This window comes from Bombus impatiens, unplaced genomic scaffold (assembly GCF_000188095.3).
Source record: "Bombus impatiens unplaced genomic scaffold, BIMP_2.2 scf_0837, whole genome shotgun sequence".
NCBI classification, from domain to species: domain Eukaryota; kingdom Metazoa; phylum Arthropoda; class Insecta; order Hymenoptera; family Apidae; genus Bombus; species Bombus impatiens.
The window spans coordinates 36,954-50,923 of record NT_177256.1 but is presented as its reverse complement, the minus strand read 5'-3'; the positions used below and the strand labels follow the sequence as shown (position 1 = coordinate 50,923).

The 13,970-nt window shown below is 36.0% G+C and overlaps 1 protein-coding gene across 3 annotated transcripts in view; it reads left to right on the top strand.

Annotated features, from left to right (window-relative positions):
* The window catches only part of LOC100742799 (DNA-binding protein D-ETS-4), a 60,611-nt gene that overhangs the window by 32,625 nt on the left and 14,016 nt on the right, over nucleotides 1-13,970 (top strand). For 2 of the 3 annotated variants that reach the window (XM_003492771.4, XM_012390678.3), the window contains exon 2: nucleotides 13,573-13,958. In XM_003492771.4, the coding sequence (XP_003492819.1) occupies nucleotides 13,573-13,958 (386 nt within the window). Of the gene's footprint in view, nucleotides 1-6,575; nucleotides 6,753-13,572; nucleotides 13,959-13,970 lie in introns of those variants that run through there. The other variant, XM_033323192.1, reaches the window with a different exon arrangement.

The window sequence follows — 13,970 nt, the reverse complement described above, 5'->3', positions numbered from 1 at the left end:
GGCGGCTAAGTGTTATTAATAGCGAACACTGCCAATATCTCGGCTACAAGCGATGCGGCGCAACGGTGCGCAATAATGAGGCAATTATTAACGAGACTCGATTATGCGGTCGAGGTAGCGTGCGCAGAACCGCGTTTTAGCGGCAGAAAGCTTACGTTCAAGCTGATTCGCGTAAAGTAATAGCGGCACTGGTGCCGTTTAGTTTGTTCACGCGTCTTTTACCAAGATTTATCTCCCACCTTGTATCTTGTCCTTTCTCATTTCTTTCGAACGATGAATGCAGAAAATAAAGTTCCCAAGAAAGTAACAGAGTTGATGAAATTGATTGACGGTAGGCGCTAAATTTCCAGAAAAGTAGAAGATTGAGTACAGAGAAAAAACACTTATTTTCCTGTTAAGAGAAAGTGTAATGTAAATTTTCTAGAAAGGTGGAAACTTATATATAATGTTTGAAAAATTCAATGGAAGAAGTTTTCTATTTTTCCCAGATAAGATTTTAATATATTGACTTCTTAGGTTTTCGTCTTCCTTTCTCTCTTTCTCTCTTTCTCTCCATGACAATGTACACATATTGTCTCAAATATGCTCGAGTTATTCGGAACGAGGTACTCGATCATCTTGAGTAGCTTCTACATTATTTTGCTCTGTTGCTTTTTTTTGAGATTTTACGATCACTCAAGAGAAGTACTTTTCTACTTTTGATTTTAAATACAAACTGGCTGGAGAGTGCGTTATTGTGCGTCTTACATACCGTTTCTCGAATACGGTTTCAAATACGTTTCAGTTTCAATGGTTCCTATAAAATCTTGTAACATATAGCGTGGTTGCACTCTCCTCGTTATACCGTCTTCAACCATATTGAAGAGAAACATGTTTCGTTTGAAAGGATTTAAGTGCCTTTAAAATCTTACAGTTTTCTATTATTCTTTGTAAGACGTTTCTTGTTCAAATCATAAAATCTGTATGTACAGTAATTTTTCTTTCTAACTTGCAAAGTATTAATTAAATGTAAAGGATAACAGTTAAAATTGTATTCCATATGTAAACGGAAGAAGCGTATCATTTCTTGAGCTTTGAAGTTTAGGCAGCATCCTGTTTCTTGAGAAAATATATACCTAATTCCGGTGGGCGATAGGCAGTTCGTTTGCTTAAATTCTAATGCCAGGTATTCTCCATTCGGATAATTTATTTTTGTAGGTAGTATACGGTGCAGTAAATGTTTGAGTTTTCTTAAAGTTGTAATGTCTTATGACTCATTGTTTCGATACATATGTGCATGTGGAAATGTTATTTTCGGACATACATGCGGCGATCTTTCCTATCCACGCATCAAAGTCTCCGCAAGCCAAGTATCACTACAATCTCAGACAATCTTAATATTACTGTAATATCGTTTCAAACAACTAAAGCTTAAATTTGAACAGGTGAAATAATTTCCATTAAAATAATACAACTTATTTAACGTAGGTAAACTTTTAAAATATCATTTATAATTCTCCAATATTCAAACATAAATGAAAATATCTATTCTATTTCTTCAAAACTTCTTTTTAATCACAGCACTGTAGTAAATCGTGCATAAAAACGATAGAAACGCAAAATCATCATACAAACGAGGCATATTATCGTTTTCCCATGGCAAAAACACGAGAGGATCGTTTGCGATATCGGGTTGAGCCGGTACGAACACCTGGATGTTCGTACTGGCAACAGGTCAAATTTATAACGTCCACGTAGCCGTTCTAGGACAAGGGCCTTGCGAAGATCCGACGAGCTCCATAAAACGCTTAATAACGCGGCCTTAAGGGCTGCTCATGGCGGACAAAGCCAGACCTGCCGTAACTTGTTCATGGTGATGCACCGACGGCATTACGAAGCTGCGTTATGCCCCCATTATGCGGTATTATGTTACTATTTACGCTATTACAAGTCCCTAATTATTTGTCTTCTCTCGCCGACCACGTTTCCCGCTTCATCTTCTTCCCGATTCCGCCATTTTTCGACGTGCCGCGCCGCCTAACTTGTATTTACAAATTACGGGTCAAGGTGCCCTTCTAACGAGATCAAATTTGTAAAATAAAAAAGATCCTTCCTGAAACGCGGACAACTCGAATACTTTGAAATATTCGATCGTTGTTTTAGAACCTTTTTTAGACTATATACTATATGTTTATAATATATATGATATGATCTAAAAAATCAAGCAATGAAACTTTATGAATCGAAAGATGTGCAGAACATTAAATATTAAAAACGTTATGTCTTTAGATAAGAAGTAAAACGACGTGAGATATAACATTGTTCAACAAAACGAATTCACGTTATCTGTGAAATAGCTCTGAAACTGAAGAACATCTCGAATATCTTCTTTAATAATGTATACGATCGATATCCATATAAAATTATTTCCTTCAAGTGACGTTTATATCTACTCTCTGAGATATTATTATGCCTTATCTAGCGGTTTATTTTATTACTCCACGCTATTGTTTATATTATAAATTAGAAATATCTCAATAATGTATTTTATATATCGGGAAGAATTTCTATCCCACTATCTTGATCGGCTTGAAATTGTATGATCTTTTTGCTATTTTGTTCTATGCAGCGAAGTAGCATTGTAATGAAGTCTCGCTGGTGAACTCGACGAAAGACAAGCGTGAGAATAAGGAACTGCGATAGGCTCACAGTTACGTTTGATCATTTAATGTCTGCGACTACGTCGTTTAACTATGCAGAAAACTTGAAAGGGTTTACGGTATTTTTCAATCACCAGACGAGTATTTCGTTTTGTATTGTTACACAACTTTGTCGATGTGATCCTTGTTCTGCTACATCGAATACGTGTAATCTAAATTCGAGTTTTCGGCATCATTATCCTGTTTCAATGGATTCAGTATCGAATCTTAAATTAATTATGCGCTTATCAAGTTAACTAATAACATTCGTCTGTTAAACTGACTTTAAATTATTCAGTTTTTTCAATTTTCTCACTGTCTCATCCCAAAATTTTACTCATTTTAAAACTCATAAAATTAGCCTTACTTTGACAAAAGAAGAATTCTTTTATACAAATTATAAAGCGAACCGTTAAGAATTGCCTGTACTAAAACCGTCTATATTCCAAAGTTCGAAAGAACATTGATAGCCACCAGATGTGTAGGTGTGGATTCCTTCTTGAGCGAAGAAAGATGCAGGAATAAGGAGACCCGTTCCCGCGACCGTGTTTAGTCAACATTATTACCATTCGGAATCTTTAGTTAGTTTACCGTAGCGGCATTCCATATAGCAATGCCACGAAGGTGCAACGCTACGATGCGATGGTTCGCGCGGTATACTCGCATTATATGCGCATAAGTTATGCACATTATCGTTATGCGCCAGTTCGAGCATAATTTCACCTCTCAAGAGGTTCGTATACACGCAACTCCGTACAAGTTACTTAGGAACTCTGATTTCAGATTCTGTTCTTGGCCGTTTCTTCCCTCTAGCCCTCTTTCACCTGTTTCTCTTTATTCCTGTTTTATGTGTGTCGACCAGCTTGTTTCGCCGTGTCTTTCCTTTGTACTCCATTTTTCTCGTCTACTCGCTTATTGCTCTTATTTATCGTATCCGTTGTACATACGGAATGATCTTTATTCATTTTGGTTCCTACAAACACTTTTAAGAAGAAATGAGACAAAGTTCTGTGGATGTTTATAGTTTTGTGAATGATATGCATATCTGTATTAGTGTAACAGAATTAATATTATATTACTATTTTATGAGTATTGTAACAAAATTTGAAGTTAATTTAGTTGGGAAACAGATAATTTTTTATTTCTAGGAAATAACATTAGAACAGTTAAGCATAGTTGGATTATATAGTTGAATTATAAATGAGATACTCGTGTATTATGTTTTTTGATTTTAGATTAATTTTATTAAGCCAGACATCCTATTGATGTGATCTAGTTAGCGGTTCGATACGAGTATCGTGAACACCAGTTTTAGGAACCTACAATTAAAAAGTGTCGAAGATTTTGCAGTAAGGTCACCGAGGTTCGTACGTTATAGATTGTGGTGAATCGATAATCGAGACGTATCGAGGGTTTCGATCATAATTGAGTTCGTACGGTATGCTGGGGGCAGTTGAAAATAATTAAGGTAACATCTATGTGATTCTCATAAAGCTCTTGCTAGGGAAAAGAATTTTTTCGTCCTTGTAATCGAGGAAGAGAAAAGGGATAGCTGCGAAGAATAAAAGACAAATATGCGTTTCTTTTTTTTTTTTTTTTTTGATGTCAAAGTATTCTAGTCCTTTTAGAAAAGCCTGGAAAGGTGAGTAAGAGCATTGTAGAAGTTAACATGAAAATTGAAATAAACTTGGAATATTAATAGTCATTTATTGCAAATTCGAAGGAACATGAATGAAAAATTTATATAAAAATCTATGCAAATCCGACTTCAAAAAATTTTGAATTTATTCTTCGCTATTATTCATAACTTCGAGTCATGTTGTGTGCATAAATTATGCGCTTAAGTTCAAGGTAGATATTACTGGTGATACTCAAATAGATAGGGATTCATTGTAAAAATTAACAATCACATAGTCTGTAGTATAGAATCTAGGAATAAATATCGTTTCTAAGAAAAGATGCAAGTGAAGTAGAAAAAATATTTCTCGGAAACAGAAAATAAACGTACTTATGTATGTATATATGTAAATCGATGACTTATTGTCAGGCTCGAGAAATATTGTTGTTTAAAATATCCATAAACTACAAAATGCTCAATGTAGAAATTCACTGATTCAATACCATAGAAATACCACCGTATAAATTAATTGTAAAAGAGACGAAGAAATTCTAAAATTAATCGAGAGAAATGTATGTGGGAATTATCGCTTTTCAATTCCTTACATAAGTCGGGGACCAGACCGTTCATAGACGCAAAAAACTGTGCTCCTCCTTCTAAGAGAAATGGGAGGTAGAATGATCGTGAGGGACGATGATCTTAGATAGTACGCAACTGTCATGGATGGTACACGTGTTTCAGAGCGACGGTCGTTCACGTCCGTTTCAGGTACTCGACCGCCCGCGTAGTCACGTGAGATTTCTAAGACAATATTCAGTTTTCAAGCAGTGTTTTCGTCATTCAGCACTTCAGAAAAACATTGGCATTCACGATGCTGGTCAACCCTTTATGATAAATAATAATTCAAATCTTAAAATTCTAGTGAGTAAAATTCAGTGATTTCTATAACGTGACAAATTAAAACAGTGCAGACTTTCATTAAATTTTTTGTATAATGAAAATTGAATTCACTTAATATGCTTCGTTCAATGATTATTTCAGTGATGTGAAATTGGAAAAAAGTATGTTCTACGAGTGCTTCTGATTGATAGAAAATTAAAAGATATTTATATGACAGTGTGTATAATTTATAAGAAATTACGAATCCGTGTTTTTTGAAGTGGATTCTCAATGTCGATGATATAACATTTCTTTCGATGCTGCGAGAATTTTTAAGAAACGGACTACGTGATTTAATATTATTATTTAAATTTACGATCGATTGTCAAGGCTAAAATAATTGAATCTCGCATGGAACATTATTTCTTGATTCTCGCCGTGTCTACAGATAATCGATTTGATTCAAAGACATAATTCATTCCATCGGTTACGTGACTTCAGAAAAATATCTTTGTAATCGACGATTCCTATTTACATCATTTTCTATCATTTCTTCGTAGCAAGATTTACATCAGCCTCTTTGACGTTCGCTTTATTTTCCATTAATTATCTGACTACTAACATCACATTTCATACACGCCAGTACTTGAAGCTTCAGTGAAAAGCATACTCTGAAATTATTTTTAAAATTTCTCAAGTTGTTTGACAATGTTCTAAAAATTCGTGAGGATAGTGTTATTCGTGTCATTTATAAGTTTACTTAAACAATTGCAATTGGTTAATTCTGTCCACTAGTTTAATATCCATTGCATAATTGTTTTTATATTAAAATGCTACGTTGTTTTTCATCAATGTTTCTCCTCTACTTTCAAAGTTTAGGTAGAAATGGTTAATTCTCCCGATTATCAGAAAAGAGAAGTCTCGATAACCCGAATCAAAAGCACAGTATGATGATTACGATTTAACTTATTAATTTTTGCTTCTCATTAAATCTAATTCCCCAGCTGATTGAAACCGCAGAGCAAGTCGGTTTCCGTTATCGATTTCTCAAAGAACAAACATCAATTAAATCCTTTAATTCCGACTATTCAGTTTTCTATTCATCTAATTCCACGTAATTCATCACTGCCCTGTAGATAAACTTCTGATAATCGCGTTACATAATAGAATACGCATAATTGCTCCGAAGAAAGAAGATTAATCGATCGTTCTTCTACTTTTTTCTTCTTTTTGCATCAAGTATTATACAATTATCTGTGCTGTCGTCGTGATTGTCATCAACGTGTTGCCATGCGATTACAAACAATATACTCGCAGATTAAACGTTTCAAATGAAAAACTACTTCTCTACCGTTATTCGATGGGCTATCGTTTCAGGAACAAAAAGAAAGCAAAGGTTAATTGAGACCGGACCTTCTTTTCTACATTGTCGATCGACCAAACGGTGTCGAATGAGATTCGATTGGCTTCGTTAAGTTGGCCCCGATGAGTTCTATGCTCGCGGCTCGTTCCACGTCGCCTCGGATGGTAATTATCTGAACGAGAAGTATGCGGATCGGCGCAGAATGTCATGACAGGTAACGGTATAATCTTGTGACATTCGAGCGTATTAATATTGCCGCGCGTTTCGTTCGTTCATGGAAGTGTATCGAACTGGATTCCTGAATACGAAATCGTCTCTCTGCCGTTTCCACGTGGAGGGCGGTTACCATTTAAAAAGAAACACGCGAAGCAAGTTGAAAACAATTTCGATCGACTCGCCCATTACCGAGTACCTATCGCATTTTCGACCGTAGTTCGTAAATTTCTTTCAAAAGAAAATTCTTCCAAAATTAAAAAATATATAAGTACTTTTAACATGATTGTCCTTGGTTTTCATTGATAAGGAAACATATATAGATATATGTATTTATTTTCATTATAAAACATTAATTATAATCATCATATGTTCATGCACGTTGCAAATTTATTTATTTTTTGAATTTGGTGATCAACCCTTTCGCAATAAGTTACGTCGTTCATTGATTCGATCCATATCCGCAGAAATAATACTTCCAATTGACAAAGCGCCAGGCAACGATCTGAAAATGACATTTCCGGAGTTATGTTCAATTATGTGATACAGTCGAAGTATGATTTACGCATACACCAGGGTAGCTGACACCGATTATCCGTATGTATCGTAACTGGAATTAATTACGCAGAACACCGGCAAACGACACACACATGGCTGAATTGGCGAGAATAGACGATTACGATCGACTCGTGTGTTGTCACAGCAACGATAATTCGCAAGGGAAATCCCTGGCATAAATATTCTCGAACGATAAAACGATCGCGATCGAGACCCTGTCTCTGCAACTGTATTACGACAAAAAGTTACGATCACCGATTTTTTGCTTGTTCGTAACCTTGTACAGTGGCTTCCTATCGAATAAGTATAATCGAGAGAACCATAATGGTCTAGACGATTTTTATGATTTTAACGCTTTAGTTCCTTTAATCGAATACTACTTCTTTATTTAACATTTGGAAGTGAAATAAATATAAACTAGATTTATAAATACTCGTCACATAAAAATTGGATTCCAAACTCTTTGGACATGAAAAATTGTTAACTTAAAATTTTTAATTGGAAGTATATGTATCCTGCATAGATACTAATACCAAGTGACCCATAAGAAACATTCGGAGCCATAAAATCGCGCGAAGATAAAATGTAATAAGCCTATCATTGATGGAACATAAAGCTAAGAAATGAATGGTTCACAGTCAGATTTGTTGAAAAATTAAAAACCCGGGAATCGTTTTATAATTATAACTTAAAAATATCAGGCTCGAATAGATTAAACAAATCCAGCCTATTAGTGGCTGAAGAATTAAATTGTGCGAATAATGGTCATTTACTTATTTATATCCGAGCTTGCCTCATTGAGACTGCTTCTTTAGGAAAGAAAAAGATGCGCGAAGTTGGTTTTCCTTTGTGCTTGACTCAAGGCAAGTAGCCAGACGAGAGGTATAATTGTTTATAACTTCACTTGACTGGTTGTTTAAAGATAAAGTGACGGTGGGGAGTTTGCAACTGATGCGCGTGAATGAGCGAATGAATGAACTCGATGAAAACAACGTGAGAAGTTCTCGCGATGGAATTCTTGTGGTTCCTCTCGTCCATTTTTCGTTGTTTCACACATGATATTGAAATTATTTGCACTGGTTTAAATAAAAAATAGAACAATTTTTATATTCAACAGATATTTATAATAGAAAAACTTTACTTAAATGGAAATGTTGCACTAGCTATAAAACAATATCGTCATCGCTTCATACTCGAGAAGACAATTTGCCAGTAATTTATACTTTTACGTCAGTATATAAAAAATAAGATTATTGCAAAGTCAATAGATACTTTATACCAAGTAATACATATTATAATAACCCGAGTGTAAGATAAATCAGAACATCCTCATCTTGGGAATATAATACGATGATAATTACATACTACGTATAATATTTTGTTTCAATTAAATATTTCACAAAAAGCTCGATATACGATATTTAAATTTCTTCATTCACAAGGTTTTTTACCATCAATATTTTTAAACAGCGCGTAGATATTCTTTATCTTCGTGCAAGAACTTTTACCATACCTTAAAACTTCATGAATACAGATCTACTTTTATGGAGTCATCCATTCTCGAATATAAGTATTATCTTTCCTTTCTTCTGTTCATCACTGTATAACACAGTGGATACGCAGACTGACAACAACCGTCAATGCCAACTACGAACGACTAAACGATTAATGAAAGATTAATGTACGCGCGTCTCGCAAGAAACGATTAGAATTTCAATGAAAACGATTACAAATGCACCTGGAGAAAAAAACACATGCATAATAACAAGCACCAAAAATATCGTTAGATCATTATCTATTATATAACAGATATCATAATATCTAGAAATTGCTTTGATTCCTCTGAAAAAAAAACGTATTTGAGAAAACGATCCAATTCGTACAATTGATTGCCAGACTAATCAAGCCACCGTATCGACCGAATAAAAGTAGAAAAAAGATTTATTGCCTTGGTAAGGCACAATTTCGCCGTGGCCGTCGAAAAATCACGGTAAAAAAAAGTTGAAAAAGAATTATTGTTAAAGCTGACGTCATTCTCCTTTCTAATTTCGTTACGTCACGATGGATTAGAGATCATCCAAGGCGTATGATCCTATGAACCATAAAATTATCGTCCTTGAACCTGGCTGTTGTTCTCTTGCTGGGTCAAAAACCCCCCTTGAACCCTATCTTGGAATTTTAGATATAATTCGGTCTCGGTTTAAAGTACATGGATTATATTGGTAGGTGAAAATAAAACGAAATGTCGTATAATGTCATATCTTAATTACAAGTTTTGACGAAAAACTTGCAATAAAAGTGAATGACTGATCATGAGATATGGATTTCCGGTCAAAATAAATTCGCCGCCACATATGAACACAAATCCAAATGCTCGCACGGAAATCAAATGAATGCCGCGCCGAGAGAGTTTAACGGAATTCGACAAGAGACTTCCTTCGATGAACGCTCTCGAAGGTCAAGATTTTTTAACTGAGGGTATTATCGATCACGCGCAAATTTAATTTGGCTCAGACGTTGTTCGTTATGAAATCCCAACTGTGATAATCCCTTAGTTATCATAAAACGTTGGTAACTGGTATCCTCTGGAAACTGTTTCTTCGAAGGTGCATATCACCGTGAAACCGATAATTTCTTATCGATCTTCTTCAAATTCGACACTGGACTTTGATATCTGCATTTTATCTACGTTTATTTTGGAGCTGGACTGGAAGTTTAAATATAAACAGCTGTTTAAGGGTAAAATTTAGGGCATCGCATGAAAAATTTTTTAAGATTTATCTATTAACAACATAATGTGTCTTTTCTTTAACATTTTGTTATTTCAATTGTATAACTTAGTTGAATACGAACTTCTAGCTGACAATAAAAAGATTGATTATTTCGCAATGATTGCGAAACGCCAGAAATTTTAGGTTTTCTATTAAATTAATGATTCAGCGCGAATCAATGAGTTACTACCGTCTTATCGGAGTTGTCACGAATTATAAATATAAACGAATCACGAAAAAGTGTCGAAAAATTGTATCGCTTATGTAATATGAAACATAGATACGATACGAGTATAACGAAGTCGTAAATTTAAGTTGAGTTAGAAAAATCGTCTTTCTATCTCGACGCAATAGAAAAGCATCGTGATCTATGAAAATAATATTTTCCCTCTAGAATTACGAATATTTTATTATGAAAAGAATAAAAATTGGATTTATAAACATATTTAACAAGAACAGTATCAATTTCAAATCGTTACGTTTCCAGATATTATCAGAAGCAAAAAAATGACAAGTAATATATTCTCTGTTCTTTTTGCCCAATTATATCAAACGCTTCAACCATCCCAATTAATATCCCCAATGAGTTCCGCAAAAAACACAGCTACAAGTCGATTCATGGCCAAGCACGAGCCATTAAAATGACATTTTATCGTGGCTCTTCGCGGAGATACTCGTTTGTCGCGCAAAAAGTAGCCTTTTAAGCAAAATTAATTACGACGAGAAAACCGTACATCGATCTATCGAGCACTTAAATCGCGGCTCGTCGAAGCTGGTTTTTCTGAACAGAGCAATCGAACTAAGAGGTGTTGATTTCTCCAAAATGATGAGGTCGGATCCGTAACTCGGCTAAAATTTCGCGTTTAATGTACTAAAGGAAAGATCGCAGTTGCACCGTTGGCCAGTGATGTCAATCTCTAGTCCCTAGGAAAGGCCAAACAGGAAACTGTGGAAATCTTAAAAACTCGTCATCACAGAGAAGATTTTGTGATACCTAACATCCTATCCCGTAAAAACCAGACTTTCGTCTGACGATACCGTCTGTTTTTATGTCGTTTGACTTAAGTTTCTTAATTGTAACGAACTTATATCGTGTGCAAAAGATATCGGTGGATTTCAAGGAAGCGTGGATTGATCAGTAATTAATCGATGATCGTGTAAATATTTAAAATCTGTTAAATAACATTGGATTTAATTTTCTTAAACAAGATGTTATAAAAAAGGAATTGTAGTGCCAAACATCAGTCATTCGTCTAGGATACTCTTAATTATAAACCTGTTCTAATCTACATCGCAGAAGTAAAACTCAACGAAAACATTTAAAATTTCATTCCAACAAGTTGATCAGTTTCCGGAATACCAATCTCTCCGTGTCCTGCTTGTGCGGCCGAGGGGTTTAAAGCAACCCATTCTTTTGCGCAGGCGATTCAGGAAAGCTCGGCCGAGGATTCCATAGTCCATAGATCCCATCAGCATAGATAAACATTCTCTTTCTTGCAGGGACCTTTCGCGGGAGGCTAGAGAGAAGTCGAGAAATACGCGGTCCTCTTTTGTGGCTCGGCCTTCCCGTATCTCTTCTCCTAGAGCTGTCCTCTCTTTCTTCCTTCTACTCTTCTCTATCCTCGTTTCTCTAGCCATGACGGTATACGCGATGTTACACGGTTCCAGATGGAGAAGGGATGGTATTGTGTCTCTACGTTGGTATATACACTGTAAGCGTGCAAATCCGCGGCCTCGTGTATGGGTATAATCGTTTATTTCGCGTCGACCTTTGCGGGGCACTACGTCAAAATGTCAGACGCGACCCCGCCTGAGCGTAGGGAAGATGCACTGGGAACGTTGTAATGGGCTTACAAAGCGTAACAAACTGATGCGAGGTCAAACACACGACGGGCAATAAACACACGGAAAGATAAATGGGCCCTTAAGGTGCACAGGCATACCACGTCGGGGAAAGTGTTTCGTTTCGTTTCGGCTCAAACCACTAGGACTTCCTTTACTCGCCCACTTTTACCTTTATTTTTTACCTTTCTTTCGACCCTAGACTCGAGATAATAGCGAGTCGTTAACGATTATTTACAAGGAAACCAAGGCAGATATTTATTATTACAGCGAGGATCGCGAGACCAGATAGCAAAGCCGCGCTATTTTCACGCCACAATATCCTGCGACTGATCCTATCGAATCCTTTGATCCCGTGAACACGTACTCGGTGGACCGACCGAATGAAGTTTTAATTACCGCGTGCTCTTCCTTTCACCAATGATGAAGAGGAATTTTTATTGTATATTTCGCTGAATTAATGACGCTGTAAGACGTAGCGTACATAATTATAAATAATTAAAAAGTATTTATAAAATATACCAAGAGCATTTATGAAAATGATTTTTCCAGCACTCGCTAGTAGGTTAATTTAATATTATTGTGCATTCTGTATCTATAACGCTCGTTTTTATCGCAAGATACATTGAATTTAATCTTATGCAACTTCATGTAACTTAGAAGCTTATATATCATATGTCTAGATTTCTTAAAATTTTGTTTTACTTGTTCTCATTTTACTGTTGTTTACTCATTTCAGTAGTATATTCTTCGGTACTCTTTCAAGTCTAATTTTACTCGCTTACCACTGTATTAGTTTATTACGTCACTATACCTCCATACTGATACCAAACAGTCTATGTATATATAGCGATTATTGATTTTTAATTTACAGATCAAAATGAAACAATAGTCGACTATAATTTCTTGTAAAATAAAATTATGTATAATAAAATTCCGGTTACGCTTACATAGTGTAAAATTTCTATTTATCAATTTTCTCAAAGCAGTATGAAAATTTCCAGTGAAAGACGAGAGATAAAGTGCTTGTGAGCGCAATTACACGTTCATATCGAAATGATCATGACGTTAACGTTCGAATTAGACAGTTGACAGAACGATATCGCGACCTCGGCCGGTTCGCAAGTTTCAGAGATGAGTAGGAAGATCGCCTTAAGCCATAAGTGACTTACGAAGCGTAACAAACTGACACGAGTTTAAGCACGGGACGGGCAATAAACACGCGGAAAGATAAATGGACCCTTGGTCCGTCGTTGTACTCTCGAAGAAAGTGTAACATTTCGACTAGATTTTTTTTCACTTGTATGCGCCGAAATAAATCGTGAGTCGTCGGGGGTGGAAAGTAAAAACATTATAACCTCCGTTGAGTTTCTGTACAGTTCGTTTTCTTCCCGTCAAATCATTAAAGTTATTGATCATTCGATATAAAGTATTGAATTATATTCTCCTGCCTCTTTCTTATGCATACGTGCATTATAATGATATGGGAATGCATAGGTATTGTATTTTATTAATCTAATTTCAACTGCCACATTCAACAAAATTCGAAAATACAGAAGGTCATCTTGCAAAAAATATAGAACATTCTTCGCAACAAATTCTTCTACAAACGTAAAACTCGTAAAATCTATTATAAAATGTTTGTTTCAGATGCCACAGACAGTACCTACTGCAGCCGGCTATTCGCCGTCGTTCGATTACAGTACATTCCAGTTCGATTTGTCCCTTCTGTCGGACGATTATGCCGCTACGAACACGCAGAGTACACTGAAAGCAACGCAAATCAAACAGGAAGCACAATCGCCTCGCCCCAGTTCGCCGACCGCTTACTCGAGTTCACCTTACCCCGGTGCTGGTGGCGAACTATCCCCTAACTACTCGCATGAAGGTTCACCAGGATACCCGACGAGTCCATACTACGTGCCTAGGAGTCCTCAGAGTGCTCAATTCTATCCGACCAGTCCAGAACCTCCCGCGAAGCAGCCGGTTAAGAGGGAAAAGAGCCTCGATCTTCTTGCTATTTTGCAGGAGTCCAGGTAAATCATGTT